Raw genomic sequence first — 27,707 nt, forward strand, 5'->3', positions numbered from 1 at the left:
AACAACTCAAAAATGATCAAGTCTCAAAAATAAAGCAGAAATCAAGAAGTTTAGTTAAAGATGAAGAGAGCAAGAGCAAAAGAACTGTCATTAAAAGTCAATGTTCAAAATGGTGGTGAGGTGAGATTCTAGGATTTTTCTCAAGACTTGGACAGACCACAAACAGTTGTGCCGTGTTTTACAGATGGAACATGATGATGATGATGATGATGACACATGTCATGTAAGAAGTGATTAGCAAACAAAAGGGAAAAATGGCAGCACCCATAAAAATCCAAAGTGGCATCACAGTCAACAAAATTAAATAAGAAAATTCAAATAAACAATATGACCAGGAACTAGCATGTAAAAAATAGACTGTATAATCAGGACATCCCAGGAATGTGGAGCGGTAACTTATGAACCAAGAAGAAAACAGGCAACAGAGGAACAGGCAAATGCCACACGGAAAGGGGTCTATGAGGGGGGCACAGATAATCTTTGTGCTAACATGCCACTGTGCTACAGCTAGTTGTTGTTCCTTGGCTTATGTTTAAGGATCTTCAAGGGTACATTCCTTGTATTCTGTAAGTCACCATAATGTCACTTCTCAGGGACAAACGCTCCGACTTTATACAGAGGTTGAGGAGATGAGCTGAGCAGAGATGCATCAATCAGGGTCAAGTGTCTTTCATACTTAGTATTGTTTTCAAAGATTCTAAGGGTTTATTTGATTTTTCTTTCTCATTTTTTGCTGTTTTCTGGATTGTAGATGTGGACTTCTTTGCTTTTTTGTCTTTCTCCATTGTCTTTTTCAATTATTTAAATACATTCTTTAAAATAAAAGGGACTTTGTTCTATTCATTCCAAACCAAATGTTTTTGATAATCCTCTCCCTTGAGGCTGTTTTTTTGTCCATTTTGTGTATTTGAAATATTTTTAGACTTTCATGAGCCAGAGCCCCATTTTGGTTCTGTGCAGGCCTTGAGGCCCGTTTTTTGAGTTTGGGGTACAGCTGATGGTATTTGGAGACCTCCTCACCCCTTTCACTTTGTGTCACTATATCACTACACATGCATCCCAAAGGCATCTAATATATACACTGCACGCAAAGCATGAGCTAACCCCTGGATGGAATGCCAGTCCTTCAGAGGGCCCCCTCACTCTCACACACCCACCCATACCAGGCTGGTTCACCTAACCTGCCCATATTTGGTTACATACATGGTAGGAAAACTCACACAGATACAGGGCAGCATGCTGAAGCCACACAGACAGTGAGCACACTTCAGGTTTGAACCCAAGACATTAGGTCTGTGAGGAAGCAGGGATAACCACTGTGGCACCATGTCTCCCCAGCATAGATATTGTCACTATTGGGCACAAGGCAGGACCTAGTGCTAGACAGTGTGCCAGTGCAATCCAGAGCACAATCATACACATGCCCAGAGGGCCAACTTACATTTGACAGTCCTAAGATGCACATCTGTGGTGATGTGGGAGGAAAAAGAGAATAGTGGGAGAAAAATGACTTGGTGTGGGATTTGAACCTAAAATGCTGGATTTGTGGGAAACCAATACTAAGCACTGTGCCATCATACCATTAACACTATCCACATATTCATTTACCAATCATTTACTGAACTGGGTGAGCAGCTCAGTTTGGTTCAGAGGTGCAGGGGTGAGTCCCCCAGTAGTTGAGACTGGATTATGTGGGGTCTCTCAACCTGCCAACGAGTGTTTACAGTAAATGGAGTTTCTACTTGCATTTCAGTCTTCCACCAGCAGAGGTGCTCAGCAATCATTCAGTAGCAGCTGCTTTTTCTCCTTAATTTTATACTCAGCATAGATAAGAAAGGGACCGGTGGTGGATGGATAGAGTGCCCAGGGCTTTAGTCTGGAGTAACTCTCCACACCAAGAGGGCCAGCCAGCAGAGTCATCAGTAGCCTTTTAAAAAGGGCCCATCTTCAAGGGTCCATACAGTTCCATTCCTGCTGCCAGTCAGATGATAATAAATGGGCATTGTGCTGCCATAGGTCAATCAGGAGGTCTTGTTGCATGTACACCGTGTCCTCAGGTAAATTGTTTCCCCATTGCACCTACAGATGTTCCTGTCCTCTGCCAACACCTGACAAGCTGAGTTGCTTGTTCCCTGCCAACCTGCCAATGTGGCTGTCTGGTCTGGGACACTCTAGTGGTGCCCTTGTCCCTGATAGCTTACCTTTGCAGGTGCTGCCATTGCCAGCAAATCCTTCTATACATTGACAAACAGCGCCCCCTTCTGTCAGGACACACTGAGCATTAATGTCGCACTCTTGTTCAGCACAGTCGTCACCTTCATCTACAAAGAAGAAACAACAAACTATTTTAGCTCTGCTTTTCTGCTTTTAACAATAAGGTCTGATGTCCTTTATATCAGAGCATCTCTCAGTAGGAATCAGCACAAGCCAAAGAGGAACAGCCCAAACACCGGCATCTTTGTCAAGCTGGAGTAACCACCAGTTTACCCGACATCGCCAGATGTATTCCTGTAATGTGAGACATGTCATAGTAGTTAATCTTGGCCTCGTTGACTTATTCACAAGACCGCCCAAGGCACCCCGACTCCAAATCATAAATATCAGACATGTTCAACATTTACGACTCCACACAGTGAGGTACGAGGCCTGCTCGGGAGGTTTTTACACAATGCATCTTGACATCACGTTTGAAAGCCTGATGGCCAACGAGAGGCAAGCGGGTGGAACCTGAACAAACACGGCAGTGAAGACAGGGGACACTTTCTCCAGGTGGGCTGAAGCGTTTGTATAAAACGACATTTGAGAGGACGGAGATAAAGAGTAAGCATTTTATATATAGAACAGAGGTGCAGCAAATGGGTAGTGGACCATCATGGAAATTAACGACAATTCAGAGTCTGAAGACCTGAGTCAGAATGTAACCAAATCAATCCATTCATTTTTCTTACTAACACTGCAGCTAAAATGTTGTAACCAAAAACAGGCCATCAAACCAAACACAACTTTACTTTGCTTAGTTTTTCCTTTGAGTTGCTTTAGCTCAACGTTATCACAATTATCTGATTAATTAATAAACTGATGAATCCCATTAACCATTGTGATAGACCTTGCCTGGAGAAGGGAAGGGCCGGTAGAGGGGCAGTATCTTCCCTGGGATGCAAGAGGACAGGCCCCCTGGATTGCATGGGGGCCACAGAGCTTGGACGCTCAACCCTGTGGGGGCGCCTGGATGGTTTCAGAGCCATGGACTGCAGCACTTCTGCCACACCAGGAAGTACTGCAGGAAGGCCATCAGGGAGCACATCCGGGTGGTGTATAAAAAGGGCCGCCTCACTCCATTCGAGGAGCTGGAGTCGGGCGGCAGAGGACAGAGCTAGCAGGAGAGGAGTGGAGGCGGCAATAATAAAGGAGAAGAAGAAGAAGAGGAAGAGGAAGAGGACTGTGAGCATAGTGGGGTTTGTGCATTTGTGATGATTTCCCACAAGGGAAAAAGAAAATAAAAACCGCGGACGTGCTTTTTGACATTCTGAGTCCGTCTCTGCCTGTTTTCCAGGGCGTCTTTCACACCATAAACACGCGTCTGAAGGAATATCTGATCAACAGTATTTTATTTGTCCAAGAGGAAACTTAGACTTTATATAAGTTCAAGAAATACATCAACCCTCCTTAAACATAGAATTACAAGAAAAGAAGAAAAACTTGTGACTTGGCTAACGATAAGAGCGCAGTCCCAGTGAGGCACTAGAAAGTCAGGTTTCCAGTGGTATGAAGGAGCCCCAGAAGTTTCTGGACAGACCTCAGCTGAAGTGTTTGTTGGCTAAAGTCCTCAATGTTGATGCGTCATGGAGAGAATGTGCAGCTTTGTTCATAGTGGACATCAGTTTGGTCTTCATTCTCTCCTCCCCTACTACCAATAGAAGATCCCAATAACCGTGTCTGCCTTCCTCGTTGATGTGGTGGGCCTCATTTGAAGTGAAGTTACCAGCCCAGCACACCACAGGCTGGCATGTACAGACTTATTGAAAATGTAAAGACGTCAGTATCGACACTGAAGAAGTGCAGTCTCCTAAGAAATAAAAGAGCCTGCTCTGCCCATATTTATATGGCTCCACCGTGTTACAAGGCGGGTCCAGTTGCTCCTGTGGTGGCCCCCCAACATGTCTGTAGTAGTGAATCACCTCCACGTCCACTCTCTGAATAGCAACCGGGTGAACAGGCTCTTTGGTGTGGCCAAAGTCAATAGCAGTTCGTCGATTTTGCTGATGCTGAGCTGAAGACAAAGGTGAGTTACTTTTAGCCTATTCGGGATGAGTCGACGATTCCAGAGAATTAAATTCACAGCAAAACTTCAAGTTTGCTTTGCAAAAAGAATCGTGATTGGTGAAATTCACACCATTGACCAAATACAAATAGAGTTCAGTATATTTTTTTTTTCACTGTATTTTCATCTCATCTGCAACCAAGCACCACTGCCAATGCAGGGACTACAGATCCCATCATGCAGCTGGGGTGCTCTGGGGCTTCAGACAAAATGCAATATAAGAGAAAGGAAACCTGAGAGAACACACTATACTGTTTTTTTTTCTTAAATCAAAACTTTCACTATTTAAGACAGAGAGTTATAAAAACTCTCCTATTACCCATGGGAAAAAGTCATTGTCCTCAGAGTTGGTTACCACACCTTTAGGAGCAACTCCGTGCTTGCTATTATGCGATTTCAAGTCACTTTTAAAAATGTTCATTCACTCTTCTTTAATTTGAACACAATGGTAGGTCAGCGAGTGCCAACTGCTCACTTCAACATCTCCATTGGGTTGGTCAGAACTTGGACTAGGCCTCTTCAAAAGCGCTTAGTCGTTCATCTGTAGACCTGCAGCAAAACCCAATGACAGCATCACATAACAGAAAGATGAGCAGACATTCTCCTTAAGAATATTCTGGTCAAGTTCATTTGGTAATGGCAAGTCCTCAGAGCATGCCCATCCCATTAGGACCTCAATGTTTCATTGCAGGTCTGATGTTTTTCTGCTGAATGCCAGACACAGTAGGCCTTGTGTCGTTTTAAGAGTTTGGCTTTCGACGATATTTCAGAAAGTCTGGGGCTCTTCCAGGTGTTTCGCTACACTGATGTTACTCTTGGGTCGCTCCTGTGAATACCGATGAGCACCAACCTTAGCTGAAGCCGGGAGGCCTGCAGATCTTTGGATGTTCTCCTGATCCACCGTGTCTTCTTGAAGGTGTTCTCGCTTTGGCCTTGGGGTCTTTTTGGCAGGCTGACTGTTCCAAATATTCACCATTAATTGATACTGGCTCTCATGGTGGTGGGTTGGAATCTAAGAGCCTTAGAAATGGCTTTGTCAGCCTTTCCTTTCCTGACTGAGCTTGTTTGCTCATCACTTCTGAATTTCTTTTGTTTGAAGCCTAGTGGTCTTGAAGAAACCTTGTGGTGGCTTTTTCACTGTCATGGTGAGGGTCAGTATGTGGGGAGATTTAAATTAACAGAGCTGCCTAGGTTTATTCAGCTGACTTAAATAAATTAGAATAACTAAGACTGCAATTAACTTTTACATGTGTTGGATAACTTTATTACTTACACATTAAATTAGTAACATTGAAATGGTGCTATTTGTCTGCTCAGGTTGTCTTTATCAAATGTTAAAGTTTGTATAAAGATCTGAAGCTATTCATTGTGACAAATACACAGAAACAGGGGATATCAGGAAAGGGGCCAATACTTTTTCACAGCATGGTATTGAGCTTTATAACATTTTTTTCCCCCCATAGAAAACACAAATCAGCATTAACAGGTAATTCCAAACTGGCCCCTCTGTGTGTGTGCGTCCTGCGATTGATTGGATGTTCTGCATAGGGCTGGTCTCCCACTCGGTGCTGCGGGGATGGGCTCCACGTCCCCGTAGCACTCACCTGGATTAAGCGGCTTTGGCAGTATTATGTTGCACACTGTAGTAAGTGATACCTATGCTGAAGTGTTACCACAGGGGTTTTTTTTCGCTATGCTTATGCTGCCACTAACTAAGCATACCTGAAATCATAATTTCCGCTTCCAGAAGGATCCTCAGTGAAGCGTCTCCTCCAGCAGTGGGACGTGTGACAGGAAATGCTGGACTGCCTTCACTGTTCAGTGGTGTATTCGACAAATTCAGCCTGCCTGAGTCGGGCTCATCGGACACTGGGCATGAAAAACAAAAATCAAAGTCACATTAAGAGAGTGACATTTTGTGACAAAAGAAGCAGAGCAGACCTGGGAGACAAGCCTGACAAATCCTGCGTTTCCTTGAACTGTGTTCTTATTTACTTGTCCAACCTCTATATACAAGAAAGAATGAGAAGAGCCCAAAGGCATGGAGTCCAAATGGACTGAACAGACAGCTGCAAGGAGCAATGGGGCGAGATGGTGGTCAGTGCTTGTTATGGTGGTAAACCTCAGAGCCACTGGGGGACATTAATGCTAATGACAGTTATCGGCTTCAATGCAGAGCCTCTCCATGCAGTGTTAGCAGAAGGGTCTCCATATTTGACAGAGAGGAACACGAAGGCTAGTCAGGCCCTTGGCTGCAGCAGTGGAAGACATGAATGCCCATGTGCAGGTGGCAAAGGACCCTCAGGCAGGGAAAGACAACTCAGGGAGTGTGGAAGTCAATTGAAATAAACTGACTACTTGGTAATGTTGGCCTTAATACAAGGCGCTATATCTCATCCAAAGTAAACTCTTAGTTACACAGAACTGTGCTTGACCCTTTGACATGGCCACGTGTGACATGATCTGGTCATTGGGTCGGGTCCTAGGAAAGCAACACAATAAGAAGAGCAGAAACCCTGAAGAAGATTGCGCGTTTCACATTGACGTTGCTATTTAACACTGTAAAGAAGGGCATTGATGGGTTTACATCTTGGCTGGGAGACCATTATAATGAACAGATAGTGGGAGACTCCTGCCAGGGCTGTGTGTTCCACCAGAAAATTGGGTGGTGGCACCCCTCTGGTTGAGCTACCATTTGGACATCCACAGGCCTGCATTGAGACCTGCAGTCCAAACATCCAGTTCAGTTGTGATCCTCTGGAGGAAGCTGCTGGGAGAGACCCCCCTCTGTCCTGCAGAGGTGAGGCCTGCTTTGCACCCATCAACGAACAGTGCCCTATGTACCCACTTCTCTTAGTTTCAGCACAAGCCTTTCTTATCAAATGCCATCACTGGCACCTATCTGGCCATCTGCTTTTGTTACTTTGTTTGTCATTCCAGCATATTAGTGAAACGTGACCTCCCTGTCTAAACCTAAGCTAGCTATCCATTCGCCGTCACTCCTGTTCTTTTCTTCACATGTCATGCTCCATTTTCTCCTTACTATATTCTTCCATTTATTTACCCATAATGCATGTTAACCTCACAGGCCAGTCCTATCACCTTTTTTTACATCTGCTAAGTTCAATTCTCTTGGAATTTCCAGAGGGTACAGTACTGATTGAAAAAAACACTTTAAGGATTTCTGTTCCTATTCAGTAACCTAAAATATGGAGGAGACTGAGAAGTTAAATAATGCATTTATTTCTAGTACTTCTGTATTGTGTTATTCACAGGCTGTCAAATCATTCTCTATGCAGCTTTTACAAATTTAAAAAGCTGCTTCAATTATTAAAACAAGAAATAGAAACTCTAACCACGCAACCCTAGTCCCCAACTCATTACAGTGGCTTCCAGTTAAGTTATAAGAAGGAGGAACTCGAAATCAGTCCTAAAGTCTTAAATAGTGGCGGCCCAGTTTACTTATCTATACTAATGAAAGGCAAAGCCCTCACTGACTGACTGACTGACTCACTGACTCATCACTAATTCTCCAACTTCCCGTGTAGGTAGAGAGCTGAAATTTGGCAGCTCATTCCTTACAGCTTACTTACAAAAGTTGTGCAGGTTTCATTTCAAAATTCTACACGTAACGGTCATAACTGAATCCTACTTATGTACATATATACAGCCATAGCATGCAGCTCGGTCGCCGTGTGAGATGGAGTTGCGTCCCCCATCCCCACGCTTCCCACGTAATTGAGTGGTTGCCCATATAAGGCCGTCCGTCAGCAGCAACTTTGATGTTTATGAATGTTTAAACTCTCAAAAGCTGGATGCGAAGTTATCGATGAAGCCGGTTGTATGCTTACAACGCTTGACAGATGCCGAATGTCACTTCAACACGTCCTGCAAATACTAACGTAATTGAAACAAACCATGAAACTCAAACCGATTATGACAACAGCAATGCAAGCTGTGAGAAAACACTAAAAAGGAGGCATGTCAGACGTCGTGGTACATTTTCTGATGCAGCGAGACGGAAACAACTTCGTGACGCTGCCGCCAAATACTCGCAGAAAAATCCACAAGTTCATAGACACACTGTCGCTAAATACTCGAAAGGCAAATCCACAACTCAATACCGGGAATGCCTGTTAAACATCTTAGATTCACGACTAGCGATTTGTGTAGTGAACACTTCGATGAATGAAACCTGTTATCTTTACAACGGTTGACAAACACAGAATGTAACTTGAACACAACACGTCCTCCAAATACGAACCTGATTGAAAGAAATAATGAGAATCAAATCCCTGATGACAGCAACACTCATAACAGTCACAAAACAATGACATTGACAATCAGGTTACGTTATTTTTAAAATGTTCCCTTTTCTTTTTCATAACTTCTTTAACACACTACTTCTCCGCTGTGAAGCACAGGTATTTTGCTAGTTTTAACTTAAAATTACTTGCAAACCAGAGTGCACATTAAGATGTTGGCCTACTAAAGAGAAATAAAACAGCAGCAGGAAGTCGGGCTTTTAGCTACAGGACCCCAAAGATTTTGAATGGTCTGCCTGTTGGTCTCAGGACTTTACTTTGGCACCCCTGACTAAAGCGGATGATTAGCTGTCCATATTCCGTCTCTGTTCGTTATCCTTTTGTACAAAAATATACACAATTCAAATCACTAACCCTCCTCTGTTCTGTTTCACCTTCTCTGTGTCCTAATTGGTGCCAAGCGGTTTTCTTGACTATGAAAAGACACCTGAGGTACTGGAAACCTTGGACTCAATAGATAGAAAGGTTCTGTCATCAGATTAGCCTGCCCAGCACAGGCAGTAGTGTACAATGACCAGTAGGGGGCGTGTGGCCAGTTGGCCTAGGTCTCCATCACTGCGAGTGTGTCCGACTTTGTCAGGTCTACATGTTTCCCTCTCTCTGTTGTCAACTGGCCTTAGCTCAACAATTCACTAATGGACAGAGAGTGCTGGGCTCCATTTATGTTTCAAACCCATTTGTTTTTTTCTGCCTGTTTAAACGAGTCCATGCTTTTATGTTCTTAGTAGTACTTGTGGACTTGTCACTGTGCTCTGTGCCTGCACTCAGTGAAGGGTGCTATGCAAGAATAAACCAATTCAAGTGACCTCCCTAAGCATGACAGATTAAATATCGTTTGGTCCTGAAAATTTCAGCCATTTTAATCTAAGCCACGCTTAGTACCTCCTTACCAGTCCCCATTACAAATACTGCACATGTGTTTAGTGCTTTCACTAGCTCACTGTCTGTATTTTCTAGTTCATCCTTACTGTTCCTAATTGTTGTTCTTTTATTACTAAAATCCTGAAAGTTCATCACCTCAGGCTTGTACTTACATGGAACTGACTCAGACCAATAACAAGACCGGCCATCGGCACCCTTTAGAAACTGTGGGTGACACGAACAGTGAGCCACGCCAAACCGGTTGTCACACTTGTGGCTGCATCCGCCATTATTGGACAAGCAGGGGTCAGCACCTACAAGCAAATCACACATTAGTTTCATGTCCAGCTCTGACAACACACTTGAATATCTACCAGCCAATATTTTGACCCTGTAAGATGCTGGCACAAGTTTTTGTTCCTCACTACAGGTACTTGACCTCCATGTTTTTTGCAGTGTGACAAATACAAGACAGGAATATTTAAAGACTCTGCTCTATGGCGATACCATGGGGTCAGCTACTTCACTTACATTGCTCCATCCTCCATCACGGGCTGTCCCTGCAGTCATGACCCTCTGAGTCTATGTGGAGAGGGGCATTTTCCAGTATAGCCCCACCTGGTGGTCATTATCCTAAAGACTTGAGCCCACTATCTGATGCTGTCCTTTGGAAGATCTCAGAGCCCTCAATGGCTATTTGCTAATTTGCTGCTGGTCAATTGTAATTTTTTTTTATTTTCACATCATACAAACTGTAAAAATACAAATGATTATAAAAAAAATAGAAGATAATGACCAATCATGAAAAGACAGCAAAGTCGGCAAAAACAAGCACATTGAACATGAGCCAGGAGAGGAACCTTGGATTGAAGAGAACTTCTTTCCCCCCCATTTTTGATTTCAGGGAATAAATTAAAAAGATTCTTCATTTGCTTCTGTGTTATTAATCCAGAGGTTTTATGGTCTTCTCTCCTTTAAAATGCATGTTTGTATATTTGAGACATTTTTTGCACTGTTAACGTCAGTACCCCATTTTGGCTCTATGCAGGTTGAAGCCCACCTGCTGAGTTTGGTGTTTGGCTGCCTGGGGTGAGGCTTATTTTTAGAAGCAGATTCGTCGAGGTCCTCGTCTGACTGGTTTGGTTTAAAATACTTCAAGGAGTATTTCACCCAAAAATTATATTTCTTTCTCTGTTATTTACCCCATGTAGTTTGTAGTAGGGGCCAAAAATAAGTTTGAAGATGGGATTTTTGACCAATGATTGAGGGAGAAAGGAGGATCTTCAAATCCGACACACAGTATTGTCGTGAAATGACGTTTTTACTGTTGACGTTCAATGCAGCATTTTCAGGAAGGCATTGTTGATAATATTTTAGCAAAAAAAATGCACACATTTTACAGAATCTGACCATTCGCAAATGAATAACAGATATGTGAATTATGCAACACATGTTACGTGAGATTCTTATTTTTCACATTGGTTGCCATAACACAGAATTGGCCTTCCATACGTCATTTCACCTCAAACACGAGATTAAGGTGAAATACACTTTTAAGCCTTTAAAACCAAAAAAGGCCAGACCTGGACCTCACTGAATCTGCCGCTCTAAATAAGTCTCACTCCAGGCAGCCAGACCCCAAACCCAGCTGGTAGACTTCAACCTGCATGGGGCACCAGCATTTATTCCTTTAACAACATTTTCATCATCTTATTTCGCTGCCTTCACACGGGTCCCATCTCAACTATATTTGTATTATGCTGCCCCCTGCTGACAGACAGCTTCAGAAAATTCACATGGGGTGTACACAGAAATCCTTCAGTCATTTGTTCAATGATGAACCCCTGTAATCCAATTCAGGGTCACAGGTGAACCAAAAACGGCCCCAGCAACACGGATTCAAGCACAGCCGGGGCACCTCTCCATTAGATGGCACACTCATACTCCACCCATCACTCCTATGTGGTAAGTTTGAAGCTGCCAGTTTGCCTAAAGCGTACATCCCTGGTACATGTGAGGAGACCAGAATACTTGAAGCCGGAGACTCCCCAGGCTATGTTTAATTTAAACTGACCATTTAAGTAAAGGCATGGCTGACAATTAAAAGGTGCTATATATGTGACAAGGAAGAGCAATGAGCAAAGAGGTGATGCTGAACATTTCCAGATGAACCTCTCTAACTCCAGTTTTTACTTCAGCATACATCTACGCCCTAAGTGGCATCACATCTAGTGACTGGGCTTCCCTTGTAACACGTCACAGGTGACCTCGACTTGCCTGTCCCCATGTAAGGTCTGCCATCACCTGCTCTCCCTCTTTGTAGGTACTGTGCCTGCTGCTATCTCATGCCAGTGAGGTGCCAGCCTTTGCCTTTTTTTCTTGCCTTACATTCCATGCACACAGATTTTTAAATTTACCCCCGATAATATAATGAATGTTTTAGCAGATTTCTTACCAGGTTTGGCTAAAGGGTGCACAATAACAAGAGAAGAAGGGCGCGACATGTTGCCTCGCAGACGCACTCCATTCTGTCCACTCCTCTTGTCCACTCTCACAACAGATGGATTCTTCCAGTCAGTGAACCAAAGGTAATCTTCAAATACAGCAACGCTGAAGGGGCGGCCTGACACAAGGGGTTTCAAATGGAGAAAATTCTTCAAAACACTGCTCAACGACCCAGGCTATGCTTGCATGCTTTTTATAAGTAAATTCAGCAATAATAGAAGCCTCACCTACATTGTTCTGTGTCAGGATGCGCCGGTGGGTGCCGTCCAGTTCAGCCACTTCAATGACCGATCGTTTGGCATCGCACCAGTACAGCTTGTCTACCAGGTAGTCTACTGCTAGTCCAGTCGGGGCAATGAGCTGGGTGCTGACGACAATGCGGCGCCCGCTGCCATCCAAGAAGGCGCTTTCAATCAGAGGCTTGTCACCTTCATCAGTCCAGAACAGCCTCCTTCAAGGTAAGGAACATCAGGTGAGACGGTGAAGCTGAGGATTAAGGTGCTCTTCATGCTCTCCACATGCTTAACAGCACACTTAACACACTTGTGACTCCGCTCTTAACGATGTGCTTCGTTATTCACACAAGTGCAAGTTTAATTAATGTGCTTCACACACTTGCAACTGGGCTCTTAGTGATGCGCCTCACACACTCAAAACCACCTCTTAATGACACATGAACAGCTCTTAATAATAATAATGATACTGACGAGGCCGATTTAATGCGTTTCACACACTCACAGATCAACTCTATGTGATCTGCCTCACACACCCCAAGTATTTAGTCGTGTGCTTCATATGCTCACAGCTCTTGTGCTTTATACACTCGTATCCCAGTTTTCACTCCATACTTTGCACATGTCCAACTCAACTTTTAATAATGTGCATAATAAAGCTTATAATGTATTTCACACCGTCACAGTTCTTACTGACGAGGCTTCACTTGCACTGAACAATGGACTTTAGATACACACACCTCATTTCCCAGTGATGTACTTTATGCACTCACTGCCCATTATTAACCCCTAAATGGCCACATACTTGGGGGGTTAATTCACTGCCCGGACGCCAAATTCTTTTTTGCTGCACTTTTTAAGTAAATATCACAATTCACAAAGAAAAAGTGAGATTATAATGGAGCACATTTTTTTTTCATGCAAACAGCATCACAATTATTGCAACACGGATCATTTTATACACTGCCAATGTAGTGTAAAAACTATAAAACTACTGGAATACGTAGAAGGTGCAACTGACGCCATTGATGAAATTCAGTAAATGACAGATCCAACTGCGCTTGAACTGGCCGCACACAAACACACAGAGGCCAACGCTGGTATAGTGCAGTGGCTCAATCCCAGGGACAGTGATGCTGCAGTGCTGCAGGGGGCGCCAGTGGTCATGAGCCGACTGCTCAACGAATGTACGGCACGGACTGATCAGCTGACTATAGTCAATTGCAGCATTTAATGAATATACGTTGTGGAGTATACTCGCCTCCGGTGAGCTGGCAAATTGCATTGGAAGCCGACTAGAGCCGTTTCCGGCGGTTTAAGGGTTAATAGTGTTCTTCACATGCATCCAAAATCTTAATGATGGCCTTCAGAGTCACAAATGTGAATAATGAGCTTCATACACTCATAATCTGACTTTTCATTCATTCATATGCTCTGCTCACTTCCAACTCAACTCTTAGTGATGTGCTTCACATTCTCATAGTCCACTCCTAATAATGTGCTTCTCACACAGCTCAAGTCCTAAAACTGTATTGACGTGTTTCACATGCTGGCAGTTCATTATGACGTTCTTCACATTCTCACATCCCACTTCAAATAAGTTTTACATATTTGCAACTCAACTGTAAATGTTCAGATTCACACACCCATAATCCCACACAATGTGCTTCATTTTCTCATATCCCCGAGGTGAAGAAGTGGTATACGTCACAGGCCCACAACTCTTAATTTTGAGCTTAACACACTTAAAGCTGCAATCTTAAAATACGTACCTCACATGCTCACCTCTCTTCATGATGTCCTTCATATGCTCAGTCCCTAATGTTTAATTATGTACTTCACACACGTACACTCCGCTCTTAATCACACATCTTGATGATGTACTTCACTCTGTCTAATGTCTTAATGATGTGCTTCATATACTCGCACGTCTTTAGAACGTGCTTTACACACTCACACCCTACCTCTCGGTGATGTATTTCATGCACTCATAGCTCTGTCTCAACAATGTACTGCACACGCATTCCAAATCTTAATGATGTAGTTCATAGTCACACATTTTAATCATGTGTTTCATACACTCATAAGTCATACCCGCAGAACAATAAACTCAAATATTAAAGATGTACACACATTTTATTGATCTGCTTCTCAGTCATAATGATGTGCTTCACAGGCTCTTTGTTCATTATATTGTTCTTTTACACACTTGTAACTCAAGTCTAAATGGAAAATGAACCCAAAAGTGCACTTGTGTGTTGGGCCACTGGGTGGCATTAGCGGGTGAAATTCCAGGGCATCACTTGGATTTGGGCATCGTGTTTGAGGTTCAGCCGCCTTTACTGTTCAATGAAGGTGTCACCTCTGCCTTTTTCTTGGTAAATACTCCAATTTATTGGCGACGTACACTTTGACAAATTAATGGCCAAGTTTTTCACATTTAAAATAGCGGAGATGTTCTTGAATCTGATAATTACAGCTGATCTGTTGTAGTAGTAATGATCAACTAAAGCCTTCGTCGTGCCCATGCCAATGCGCTAGCAATGTTTAGCCGTAGCCTTCCAGTGTTTTGTACCCTCCTTCAGTTTTCAGAAGGATAACCAGTATGACTCTAAAGCAAAAGGATTTATTTACTTACAAGACTCTTTTGATCTCGTCCAGCCTACACACAACGCATTTAGTCATTTTAAAAAGATTAAACGTTAACGTGAGGCAAGTCAATGGTGTCTGCATGTCTGACCATTTCTACATTTTATTTGATGTAGAGATGCTGGTAACTACAACTAAACAGAAGTGCACTGTTAAATAAAGTGTTTTGATTCATCTGTAGCCTGAAGGTTTGCTGATGTTCTGTACCAGTGGTTGTTAAACTTTTTTGTGTCTTCAAGACTCAGAATCACCGTGGATTGTCACCCTGATACTCCCTTGGAGAATCCCCGATGGGGTCCCCCTTGGTGAATCCCTGCCAACTGTCACCTCCTTCTACCTTGCAGAACTGAAGGTTGTAGCAGGACAATGGCGTTTGCCAAAGCTGCCCACCGTGTCCCACCGCAGACCGTACACGGCCCTCTATTATCAAGTACTATTGAGATTTGAGACTCTACACAAGCCAAATTCAGACAACATGCAACCTAAAAGGGGTCGTGACCCGCAATTCAAGTGCCTACATACGTCCTAAACAATCAGTCTGAATGAAGCGCTCGCCCCGATATAGTCGGTGATGTCGCCAGTAAGATGGAAAGCTTGAATGCTAAGGTGAAGGCCACGTTGACACAGTGACCCCTAAAAAATAGTTAAGAAATCCTGCAGCACCAAAATACCTCGTAAGACTCAAAGGGTGTCTGATCTAAAGAGAGCTGAGTGGCTCGGGAGAAAAACTAAACTAACAGTTCATGATGAAATATTGAAAGCACCAATAGCTAAATACAGCAATGCAGTCCATCTTGAGAGGCAGTCCTATTTCTCTAAAATTATAAATGATAATGCTGGATATCCACAAGTTTTATTTGCTACTATCGATCATTTTCTAAGGCCAGCACATTTCAACAGAACGCCTCCTGAAAATTTCTAATGGACATTGTGAGGCTTTTGTAGCATTTTCTTTTAAGCACAAACTAAACAATATAATGCATACCTCCAAAGTTGTTCCTGTTGAAGCCAGGCCTGCTCTTTATTGGATTCAATTCCTTCACTCAAATCGATCTACTTGAACCCCACAGTAGAATCTCTCAACTAAATCCCTCCACTTGTGTCCTTGACCCATCGCAACAGGCTTTTCCAAAGTCGTCTCCGATGCGCTTGTGGGTAGCGTAGTTGGTCCCTCTACACTGTGCCATGAATGCCCACTTCTTTCATTCCGATCTCAGGCCGTTCTTATTGAAAGCTTTCTGCTAATCAGATCAAGGACACCTCTGGTTTTCAGCTTTTGGGGCTTCCCCATAGGATTCCACCGTATTTGTAAAACCCATGCGGCCTGATCACTAACATTCCTTGCCCAGGGATGCTCAGTGTTTTCCTTAATACTGTACATACTTGTGTATAAGTTGGGGTCTTGAAACCCGAAAAATCGATCATAAAATCGGACCCCGACTTATACGCCCGTTAAAAAAATACGACAATTTTTTTTTTTTTCCATTTTCTTGCTTCCTCCAATCTCGCACCAGTTTCACAGACACAACGAATTTTGTACCAATTTCTTTCGCCACTTCAACAATATTTAATTTAAAACCAGCTTCATATTCTCTTCTGATCGAGCACTCCATCGTTGATAAGGGATGCTCTTACGATAAAGGTGTATGAGGGTGTGAGATACAAAAAACAAAACAGTGCAAACGTCGCTTCAGAATAGTGCGGGTATTACCGTGTGGTCACGTAGGCACAATACATAGAAAAAAAAAAAAAGGCTGTGTGCTCTGGTACGCTCTCAGGTGGGCGTTAGCATATCGTAATCTCTTGGACCAATAGTGTGAGGTTTCTGCATTTGACTTATATGACCGACATTATAAAATACCAGAAATTATACAGTAAAAATCAAGAGAACTTAAATGCTCCCACAATTGTTCCTGTGATATGCGTTACGCTTACTGGTTTATTGTTACTTGAATCAGTCCAGCGGCTTCAAATCTACTAAATTTCCAGTCCAGTCCACAGGAATTTCTCAGTGTGCAGAGATTTTTAGAACATACACCTCAAGGGTCTCCTTCTGCACTTCCTGACCTCCTCAAGCACTCAAGAAGAAATGTCCCCAAGTTCTGAAGATTTGTAAAATGTCAGCTTAGTCAGCTTAGCCAACTATTCCACCATTTCTGTAACAATTTACTAATAACTATTTAGATTTCTGATATCTTATTTAGCCAATCATTTTCCATGATAAAGACTGACATTGAAACATTTATTACAATGAATGTTCCCACAAATGAATCACAAGGCTCTGGCACTCATTCTGGCATGCCGTGCGCCATCATGAAAAATGCATGTTTTTGTCAACCATCTGACACATTTGCGGCCAGACAAACTTAGAGGGTAAAATCAGGACATGCCAGTCACAGAGCAGTGTGGCTTTAGACCTGAGCTCCACAGACAAAGCTGTGACATGGCGGCATTACCAGTCAAGTCACCATGCCAACCCAAAGACTGGATCAGCCTTGTGCCATTGTCAAGGCAACAGTCGCACCCTCATTCTCACTCCCATTCAACTCCAGTGTGTGGACACAAAATGCGTTCAGCAAAGAATCCAAGACTTACTTTGCCAGAGGGTGGACGATAATTCCACGGGGCTTGGTCATGTTGTCCTGGATGATCACCTCTCCTTGCATCCTGTTAAGGTCACTTTTTTTAATCTCAGACCGCCTTAAAGAAGAGAAAACGGTAAAAACCGAAGTGAGACAAGTCAGTGGCATTCACAGCGTGTGAACAAGACAACGTCACACAGGATTTGCTCACATCTATTTATTTCATCGGCTGCTCCCTCATTCTTTAGTACCTTCCAGGTTTTCCTGAACAGACTTTTTGAACTGAATCAAGGCCATGTGGTGACTTCTGTCGCTGTCCTCTAACCCTTTTGGGATTTGGCTCTTAACGTTGTTCCCTTCATTTGCGTTTGCATACTCTCAACTGATTTGTCTTTATTTTTCTTTGTCTGTCACTGAGGCCTGGCACAGAGTCGGGGGTTAAATACTGTTGTCTTTTGCTTCACAAGCATGGCAGGTTTAGCAGACATCATTTTGTAAGACTCCAATGGACAACCATCTGGGCCTGTAGCGTTGCCACTTAGTAAGGAATTTATAGCATCCTGTATTTGAATATCCTACTTTAATCCTAATCTCATGCAGTTTGGTGAACATGATTCCATTTCCAGCTCCATACTGCCCCTATAGGCCACAAGAAGTACTTCCAGTAGTAATCAATGCGAGTGTATAGTACTTTGTGTTATGTCTCGATGCATGCTTAACAATCCAGGTAAGGAAATTCTGGAAAGTTTATTCTGTTCATCTGGACATCACTTGGATGAATGATGAAACATATCAGGAAAAAATTAAACTATGTCCAGATGAACAGAATAAACTTTCTAGAGTACTTTGGGTTATGCCCCAACTTGGGCCTAATATAGACAGTGCAGAAACAACATTTCCCAGACAGCATTGCAAGTCCAGGAAGAACTTCATGGAGTCGCTGCCCCTCTAGTTGCTGGGTGTGGCTCTTTTTATATTGTTCTATAAATATCATCTATCACATTTTCTTGTTGATTACTCAGGTGTGCACTGAAAAAAACTGTTTTGATAATTTCATGAGATATTTATATATTTATGGGTGCTGAATTCAAAAATAATTTTCCCCATCATGTACATTTTTTTTCACAAAAACATTTTTAGTTACTTTTATTTGCTGTTTTCACACTACAATATTCATATTTTATTTTAATCATAATTTGTTTGAATAGTTGCTAATATTTAAAATCTATGTTTAAAGCAAAAGTGTTTTATTTGATAAGAAGGTCAGCAAACCACCAATTAAACCTGGAACAGGCATTTGCCACTAGAGGGCAGCACATACTGTGAATTAAACCTGGAGTGGGTCAGAGATTCTTGTTATGTTAGGTGAAGATGCTCTTTGGCAATGTTGAGAATGCTGAAAGGACACATATTGAAAGATGTTTGGCTTTCAAAAAGCAGCATTTCCTAAACAGCAGTGGGTAACGCTGCTCTGCGCCAGTACCAGGGTTCAGGATCCACAAGCAAGCCTGTTCATTTGCCTTTTCCCAGATGTCCGTGTGAGTTTTCACCCGAGACTTCAGTTATTTGCAGGCCACTGCTGACCTGAGCTGGATTTTATTCTGTGATCCCATCTCGCCCTGATCTACAATATTATCTGACTTCTAGACACGTAATCTGCTTTGTGCCTTTCACATTAAAGTGGACGCCACCACAGACTAACAGCAGAGGCACCAAGACCTCGATTCAGCTGGATTGTGGTTGTATTACATTGGCTCTGGCACAATTAAGGTTTCACTACAGCTTTGCTGAAGCCAAATGGGCCCCCTTAAAGTTGGTCAGAGTATTCCATTTTAATCAATAACAATTTGAACAGAAACGGCAATTTACAGCCCATTTGGGTCAGGAACAGAGTGGCACAGAGGCATACACACTGCCCTGTTAAGTCTTGAGACTCTCTAGAAATACTGCCCTCTAGGAGCCCACTTGGGTCACGGCTGTTAGGATTGGAAGCAGAGGTGGGTAGTAACGAGTTACATTTACTTGAGTAACTTTAAAAAAAAAAAAATGTACTTCTAAGAGTAGTTTTACTGCACCATACTTTTTACTTTTACTTGAGTACATATATACACACACACACACACACACACACACACACACACACATACATACATACATACATACATACATACATACATACATACATACATACATACATACATATATACATATATATATATATATATATATATATACACACACACACATATATATATATATATATATATATATATATATATATATATATATATATATATATATATATATATATATATATATATATATATATATTAGAATTAGAACAATCTAGACGAGAACAGGCCATTCAGCCCAATAAAGCTCGCCAGTCCTGTCCACTTGTTTCCTCCAAGAAAACATCAAGTTTTGAAAGTCCCTAACGTCTTACTGTCTACCACACTACTTGGTAGCTTAGTCCAAGTGTCTATCGTTCTTTGTGTAAAGAAAAACTTCCTAATGTTTGTGCGAAATTTACCCTTAACAAGTTTCCAACTGTGTCCCCGTGTTCTTGATGAGCTCATTTTAAAATACAAGTCTCGATCCACTGTACTAATTCCTTCATAATTTTAAACACTTCAATCATGTCACCTCTTAATCTTCTTTTGCTTAAACTGTAAAGGCTCAGCTCTTTTAATCTTTCCTCATAATTCAACCCCTGTAGACCTGGAATCAGCCTAGTCGCTCTTCTCTGGACCTTTTCTAGTGCTGCTATGTCCTTTTTGTAGCCCGGAGACCAAAACTGCACACAGTACTCAAGATGAGGCCTCACCAGTGCATTATAAAGGTTGAGCATAACCTCCTTGGACTTGTACTCCACAGATCGGCTATATAACCTAACATTCTGTTAGCCTTCTTAATGGCTTCTGAACACTGTTTGGAAGTTGATAGCTTGGAGTCCACTATGACTCCTAAATCCTTCTCATAAGGTGTACTCTCGATTTTCGACCGCCCATTGTGTATTCAAACCTAATATTTTTACTTCCTATGTGTAATACTTTACATTTACTGACATTAAATTTCATCTGCCACAAATCTGCCCAAGCCTGTATGCTATCCAAGTCCTTCTGTAATGATATAACGGATTCCAAATTATCTGCTAATCCACCTATCTTGGTATCATCTGCAAACTTAACCAGCTTGTTACTTATATTCCTATCTAAATCATTTATATATATTAAAAATAGCAGCGGCCCTAGCACTGACCCCTGTGGAACACCACTCTTAACATCGGCCAGTTCTGATGAGGTTCCTCGCACCATCACCCTCTGCTTCCTGTGTCTGAGCCAATTCTGCACCCATCTAAAAACATCACCCTGAACTCCCACTTCTTTTAACTTGATGCCCAACCTCTCATGTGGCACCTTATCAAATGCTTTCTGAAAGTCCAGATAAATAATATCATAAGCTCCACTTTGATCGTATCCTTTTGTTGCCTCCTCATAGAATTCCAACATGTTAGTAAAACACGACCTCCCCCTTCTGAACCCATGCTGACTGTTCAGAATAACTCCTGTCCTTGTCATGTGTTGCTCAATCTTATCCTTAATAATTCCTTCCATTAATTTTCCTGTGATGCTTGTTAAGCTTACTGGCCTATAGTTGCTTGGATCTGCCCTGTCACCCTTTTTATATAATGGGATGATATTTGCCATTTTCCAGTCCTTTGGAATCTCTCCAGTGCACAGTGACTTCCTAAAAATATGTGTCAAGGGTTTATATATGTACTCACTAGCCTCCTTAAGAACACGAGGATAAATATTATCTGGGCCTGGTGATTTGTTTGATTTCATCTTATTTAATCTGAGCAGCACTTCTCCCTCTACAATTTCCAAATCCCTCAGTACCTCCTTAGTAGTTGTTTACCTCTGGAGGTTATCCACTTGCTCACTTGTAAACACCTCAGAAAAATGTAAGTTTAGGGCATCTGCTATTTCATTGTCTGTATCTTTTAATTCCCTTTACTATTCCTGATGAACTTGACCTCCTCCTTAACTGTTCTTTTACTACTAAAATACTGAAAGAATCTCTTGGGGTCTTCTTTGCCTTATCTGCTATATTCCTCTCCAACTGTCTTTTAGCCTCTCTGATATCCTTCTTAATGGTTGCCCTCATGTTCTCATACTCTCGGTTCTCTTTGCAGTCATTAGTCTTATATGCCTTATACAGCAGTTTTTCCTTTGCAACTTCTTTTTTAAATCTTTATTAATCCATCGTGGAGTTTTTTTTAGTTTCCTATTACTTCCAAATTTAGGTATGTATCTGTCCTGCATTACATGTAAAACATTTTTAAACCTGTTCCACTGCTCCTCGACTGTCTCTTATCCCAGTCTATCCTACTTAGACTTTGTCGCATCTGCTCAAAATTAGCCCTACTAAAGTTCAACTTAACAATTTTAGTCTTTGCATCTGTACTCTTACAAAATACTGAGAATTGTATTACATTATGGTCACTTGACCCTAGTGGTTCAATCACCTCTACACCCTCAATTCTATCCTGATTATTACAGAATACTAAATCCAGATAGGCTTCACCCCTTGTTGGTGCTTTAACATGCTGTGTTAAAAACAGTCGCTGATTACTTCTAAAACTCCTGCTCTTGTGCTCCTCCATCTGTAAGGTTATCCCAGTTAATATTTGGATAATTAAAGTCCCCCATGACTATAATATCCCCTGTAAACTTGCCTTTTGATATTACTAAAAGATGTGTGTTGAAATTACTGTCTGAATTGGGTGGTCTATAACACACTCCTAAAATGAGACCTTTTCCCTAATATTTTCCAGGCCAAGCCACATGTCCTCACTAAGATGGGGCTCATCATCCAACTGAAGATGACTTACATTTAATTCCTGTTTGGCATAAACAGCAACCCCACCTCCTTTTCTGTTCTGTCTATCCTTCCTAAAAATGTGTATCCCTCTATGTTACACTCATCCCCATCTTTGTTATTTAGCCAGGTTTCCGTTATTGCTATAATATCAGAATTGTGCTCTGCTACATACAACTCCAACTCACTTACCTTATTTTTGATACTTCTAGCATTAAGGCAAGCTATTTTTAATGTGTTAATCCTTCTATCTTTACGTGTTTGCTTAAAATTTACATTACTATGCATTTTTATTTCTACACCATTGTTTGTTCTTCCATGTATAGATCTAAATCTGGCCTGTCCTAAACTCCCTGCCCCCCCATTCCCTAGTTTAAACAATCCTCGACTAGCCTACACATACGCCTCCCCAATACATTGGTGCCCCTCCGGTTCAGATGTAACCCGTCACGGCGGAACAGGTCCCATCTGTTCCAAAAGGAGTCCCAATGCCCCATAAACCTATACCCTTCTACCCTGCACCAACACACATTATACATATACACATATATACACACACATTATATATATATATAATATATATATATATATATATATATATATATATATATATATATATATATATATATACACACACACACATACCTGTACTGTATATAAATAAAAATGGAGTAAAAATTCAGTAAGTACATCCTACCTGAAGTGTACTTTGCAGCCAATTCATAACAAAGCATACGCTTTTCATTTGTCACTACGCGTGCTAGACAAGAGTTCATTAGAACAATACGTATTATAATTTATAATTATAACATGACTGTAAATATTGACTAAAATGCAGTAAAGCATCAATCTATACTAATAAAAGGCAAAGCCCTCACTGACTGACTGACTGACTGACTGACTGACTGACTGACTCGTCACTAATTCTCCAACTTCCTGTGTAGGTAGAAGGCTGAAATTTGGCAGCTCATTCCTTACAGCTTACTTACAAAAGTTGGGCAGGTTTCATTTTGAAATTCTACGCGTAACGGTCATAACTGGAATCTACTTATGTACATATATACAGCCATAACCTGCAGCTCGGTCGTCATGTGAGGCGGAGTTGTGTCACGCCACCCACGTTATTGAGTGCCTGCTCATATAAGGCCGTCTGTCACCAGCAATCCAACAGACACGCTGCCGCTACAAGGCGTTTGTCATGCCTAAGACGAATATGATTTTCGCAAGATACAAGTTTAATGAGAAGACGCAAGGTATAAACGAGACTTTTGATCACTTTATAATGGAGTTAAAATTGCTGGTGAAGGACTGTGCTTATGCAAATGAAGATGAGATGGTCAGGGATAGAATAGTGTTTGGCACAATCTCAGCGAAAGTGCGAGAGAAACTTTTAAGTGCCGGGTCTAAGCTAACATTAAATAAAGCCGTGGACATCACAAGATCGCACGAGATAGCACAAGCACAGCTGAGAACCTTCGATGCATGTACTCAGAGTGGCTCACGTGAACTGACTGTGAACGCAGTACGCAGACAACAAGCAAGAGCTCCAAAGAGCGCTGAACAAAAACGCATTACACAATTGAGAAGGCAGCAAAATGTGATGCAACGTGACATATTCATAAGTGCAGCTACTGCGGAAACAAAGCACACGGTGGAAAAAGTCAATGTCCAGCTATAGGAAGACATTGTAAAAAATGTGGTAAATTGAAGCACTTCGCTAAAGTTTGCAGGACTGGGAAAGGTAAACCCGTGCATCCAGTGTGTAATGTCTCAGATAAAGAGGAAGACGAGCTGTTTATTGATGCAGTAGGAAAGGAAGAACCCTCTGAATCTGAACAAGCCTTTGTAGACATATCAATAGGAAAGCAAGGTGTAAAGTTTAAGATAAATTAAGTTCATAGACACGCTGCCGCTAAATATTCACAGGCAAATCCACAACTTAATACCGGGAATGCCTGTTAAAAATCTTAGATTCACGAGTAGCGATTTGTGTAGTGAACACTTTGATAAATAAAACCTGTTATCTTTACAACGGTTGACAAACACGGAATGTAACTTGAACACAACACATCCTCCAAATACGAACCTGATTGAAAGAAATAATGAGAATCAAATCCCTGATGACAACAACACTCATAACAGTCACAAAACAATTACATTGACAATCAGGTTACGTTATTTTTAAAATGTTTCCTTTTCTTTTTCACTTTTTTAACACACTACTTCTCCACTGCGAAGCGCAGGTATTTTGCTAGTCATTTAATATACAGCACATACATTGTACACTATGGTAGGCAAAGAGTTTCACGTTGCAGTACCCAGATAATTTCTTACAAGACCCGTTATTGGCTGAAAGAGGAGGCTCAACCAATCAGAGCAGGATTTTCATTCTCTTGGGCTCTGATTGGCTGCTGCTAATGTGGTGTAACCTCGCAAGAACAGCGAGCATGGGTCCCTGACACATCTCAGTTCTCTGTGTATCGCGTACCTTGCTTGTGGTCTGATTGTTATGAGAAAACTTTTTGTGAAGTTTTCGTTTTGTTTTAAGACCTACGATGGCTCCCAAGCATCCTGCATCTTCTAAGCCTCCTGGTAGTAGTGAGCCTAAGCACCAGAGGAAGACCTTGACCATTCAGGAGAAGGTAAAACTCCTGGATATGCTTCGGGAAGGAAAGCGTTATGCGGACGTCGCTCGCCATTACAAGTTTACATGTGTTTGAAGCGTGTAGGATGGGTATTTTAAGGCTTAAGCTATAAAAAATATGTTTATTCATATGGTCTTTGTATATCGCGGATTTTCACTTATCGCTGATGGGTCTGGAACGTAACTTCCGCCATAGGCGGGGGATCACTGTAATACATTCCAAAATGCCAGAAAGGGAGAGAGGAACCATGAAATCTCTGGCCCGCATAACCAAAACAATGTTGCTTAATAATTACAAAGAGTTTAATTGAGAAAAGAAAAGAAACAGACTCAAAAAACACAACCAGAATAAAAGATGCCTAAAAGAGACTTTAAAAAAAAAAAAAACAAAGTCCATGGTCGAACAAAAGAACTACGAAACAAAAAGCAAAAACTCACAGAAATCAGAAAAGGACTTCAAAGGGCAAAGAACCGAGTCCAATCTAATGACCTGAGGGCGGGCCTTCAGTGTTCAAACAGGATTATAAAGGCCAGAGGGTGGGCCTTCCATTGCCCCACCCCAAACTTAGGATATGTGGGCAGTTCTTCAGTTGGCCCACCCTCTGAGGTTCTACCTTGACTGTATAAGGCACAGAAATCAAAGAAGTGCTAAGGAGTGCAGCACTGGAGGGCTGAGGCCTAAGGCATAACTTGAGTTCCAATACCCAATTCAGTAAACACAGCGGTGTGATTGACTGCACTGCCACAGTAGAGATAGAAATGAGCAGAATGAGGGTCTTTACTGACTGACAAAACTGGGAGTACAAATTCTTCTCTGGAAAACTTACCCTGAGTCGGTCCAGTACAGCTTGCGGTTTATCCAGTCCACAGTCAGCCCTCCACACAGACCTAAATCCTCACTGGCCAGCACTTCACGCTCTGTGCCATCCAGGTTGGCTCTCTCTATCTGCTTGAGAGCAGTATGAGCAAAATAAATCTAGGAGACAAAAGTCAGAGATATGGCCATCTTAGAAGTCTTCTCAGTAACAGTGGAGGCAAAAAGTATGGAACTGAGGGCTTCAGGCTGACTAAGCGGCCAAGGGTGTGGAACTTAAAGAAACGGTTGGCCAGATTAAACACTGTAGGTGGTGATGATGATGATGCAGTACAAATGTGAAAAAGCAAACTAAAGTGCTGAACTAGCACAGCCCATCTACTATGAAAAGGCACTATATAACCTTCCTCAATGTGCGTTGGCAAGTTGTCCACACGCCTGTGCAGGGTTATTTACCAGGTAAAGTATTTTAACATCCCTGAACACATGCAAGTTACAATAATTAGCAACTCTGCAAATGTGTGTGCCCTGCAATAGACTGGCACAACATCCAGGGCTGTGCCAAACTGGATCAGGAACAGGTGATAATGGAACGAGGGACATCGCTGGCAAAGTGACCATCATTCCAGGAACATAAAAGCATGCACTATATAACAGGCAGATAGAAAAGGCACAATATGATAAATAGATAGACAGACCAACGACTGCCTGCATGATGGGCCCAAATGAGAGAAGAAGTGGCTTAGAATCAGAATTAAAAAAAAACAAAGAACAGAACGTACCAAGAAATGTTATTTCTTAAGAGTACAAGAAGTGTACTTGTGCATGCAGGTTGGTTGGTGCGCAGTGAGTTTGATGCCAGGTCTAATGAGGTCAAGGCAGAGGTGCCCACAAGCTGTTCTCGGCTGAAGCCCAAAACTGTATGTCAAGCAACGCCAATGGATTTTTATGGCATTGGGATAAAAACAACAGCTGCGGCACCAGAGCAACGAAATGAGGTGAACACAGGAGGCGTCATGACGTTAGGAGCGCAGTGCCAGTGAAGCCGTCTGTGCACATCATCTCGGATTAGCAGTTCTATTTATTATACAGTGCCTTTCATTTCTGCTTATTTCAGTGTGTTGTGCCAATTCTATATCTCTATTACAAAGTGATCTCTCTATCCATTATTGTACATTGTGACTTTTCTATGTATCTGTTATAAAAGGAATTGTGTATCAATCAATCAATTATTAGACATTGCTCTGTTTCTAATTTAGATATCATATAGTGCCTTCCTTATCTAGTACTGGACAGAGTACTTTTACTATTTATTAACTCTAAAGTTATTACTGTATGCTTTTCCTATTTATCTATTAAATTGCACCTTTCATATCTAATATATATAATGCAATTCACATTGTAGAGGATATTTTTCATTAGTTTAAAATGCTTCCAGTTTTGTGGCTATTGTGACTGAACGTCTTATGCTCACCTCGGCCAAGGCCAGTAAAGTCATGTAAAGATCTTATAAATAGTTCAACATGTTAAACTGTTACACCAAACCAATTACAAAATGGAAAACTCTATAAATACTCCATGCAAGATGCAAATAAACAGTTATATAAAATAATAATAAACAGACTGCATAGTTATTGGTCATGTGAGGGCAATAATTAAATACGAGGACACAGCTAAATTAATAAAAGTGTAAATTAGGAATGTGCTTTATTGTACATGACCACCTTCACAGAAAAGATCCTATTTTGGAAAGTGCTAAAGAGATCTTAGTGTGACCTCCTTTTGGTCAGGAAGTTGAGTGCCATGTTGCTTTATGGCTCAGCTTATTTATTTGATACAATTTTTAAATAAATTTACCTTACAGACACTTCCTTAGGATACTCCAAGTG

General features: G+C 41.7%; 1 protein-coding gene across 2 annotated transcripts in view; it reads right to left on the reverse strand.

The window, feature by feature from the left end:
• egf (epidermal growth factor) overlaps positions 1–27,707 on the reverse strand; it is a 103,518-nt gene that overhangs the window by 23,452 nt on the left and 52,359 nt on the right. For both annotated transcript variants that reach the window (XR_005634429.1, XM_039759802.1), the window contains exons 11-17: positions 25,832–25,980; positions 17,490–17,594; positions 12,240–12,463; positions 11,963–12,130; positions 9,681–9,821; positions 6,044–6,190; positions 2,202–2,321 (exon numbers count right to left, since the gene is read on the reverse strand). Coding sequence is in view for 1 of the 2 variants with exons in the window: in XM_039759802.1 (XP_039615736.1) it covers positions 2,202–2,321; positions 6,044–6,190; positions 9,681–9,821; positions 11,963–12,130; positions 12,240–12,463; positions 17,490–17,594; positions 25,832–25,980 (1,054 nt within the window). In the remaining variant the exon portion in view is untranslated. The remainder of the gene's footprint in view (positions 1–2,201; positions 2,322–6,043; positions 6,191–9,680; positions 9,822–11,962; positions 12,131–12,239; positions 12,464–17,489; positions 17,595–25,831; positions 25,981–27,707) is intronic.

This window comes from Polypterus senegalus, chromosome 7, assembly GCF_016835505.1.
Source record: "Polypterus senegalus isolate Bchr_013 chromosome 7, ASM1683550v1, whole genome shotgun sequence".
NCBI classification, from domain to species: Eukaryota; Metazoa; Chordata; class Cladistia; order Polypteriformes; family Polypteridae; genus Polypterus; species Polypterus senegalus.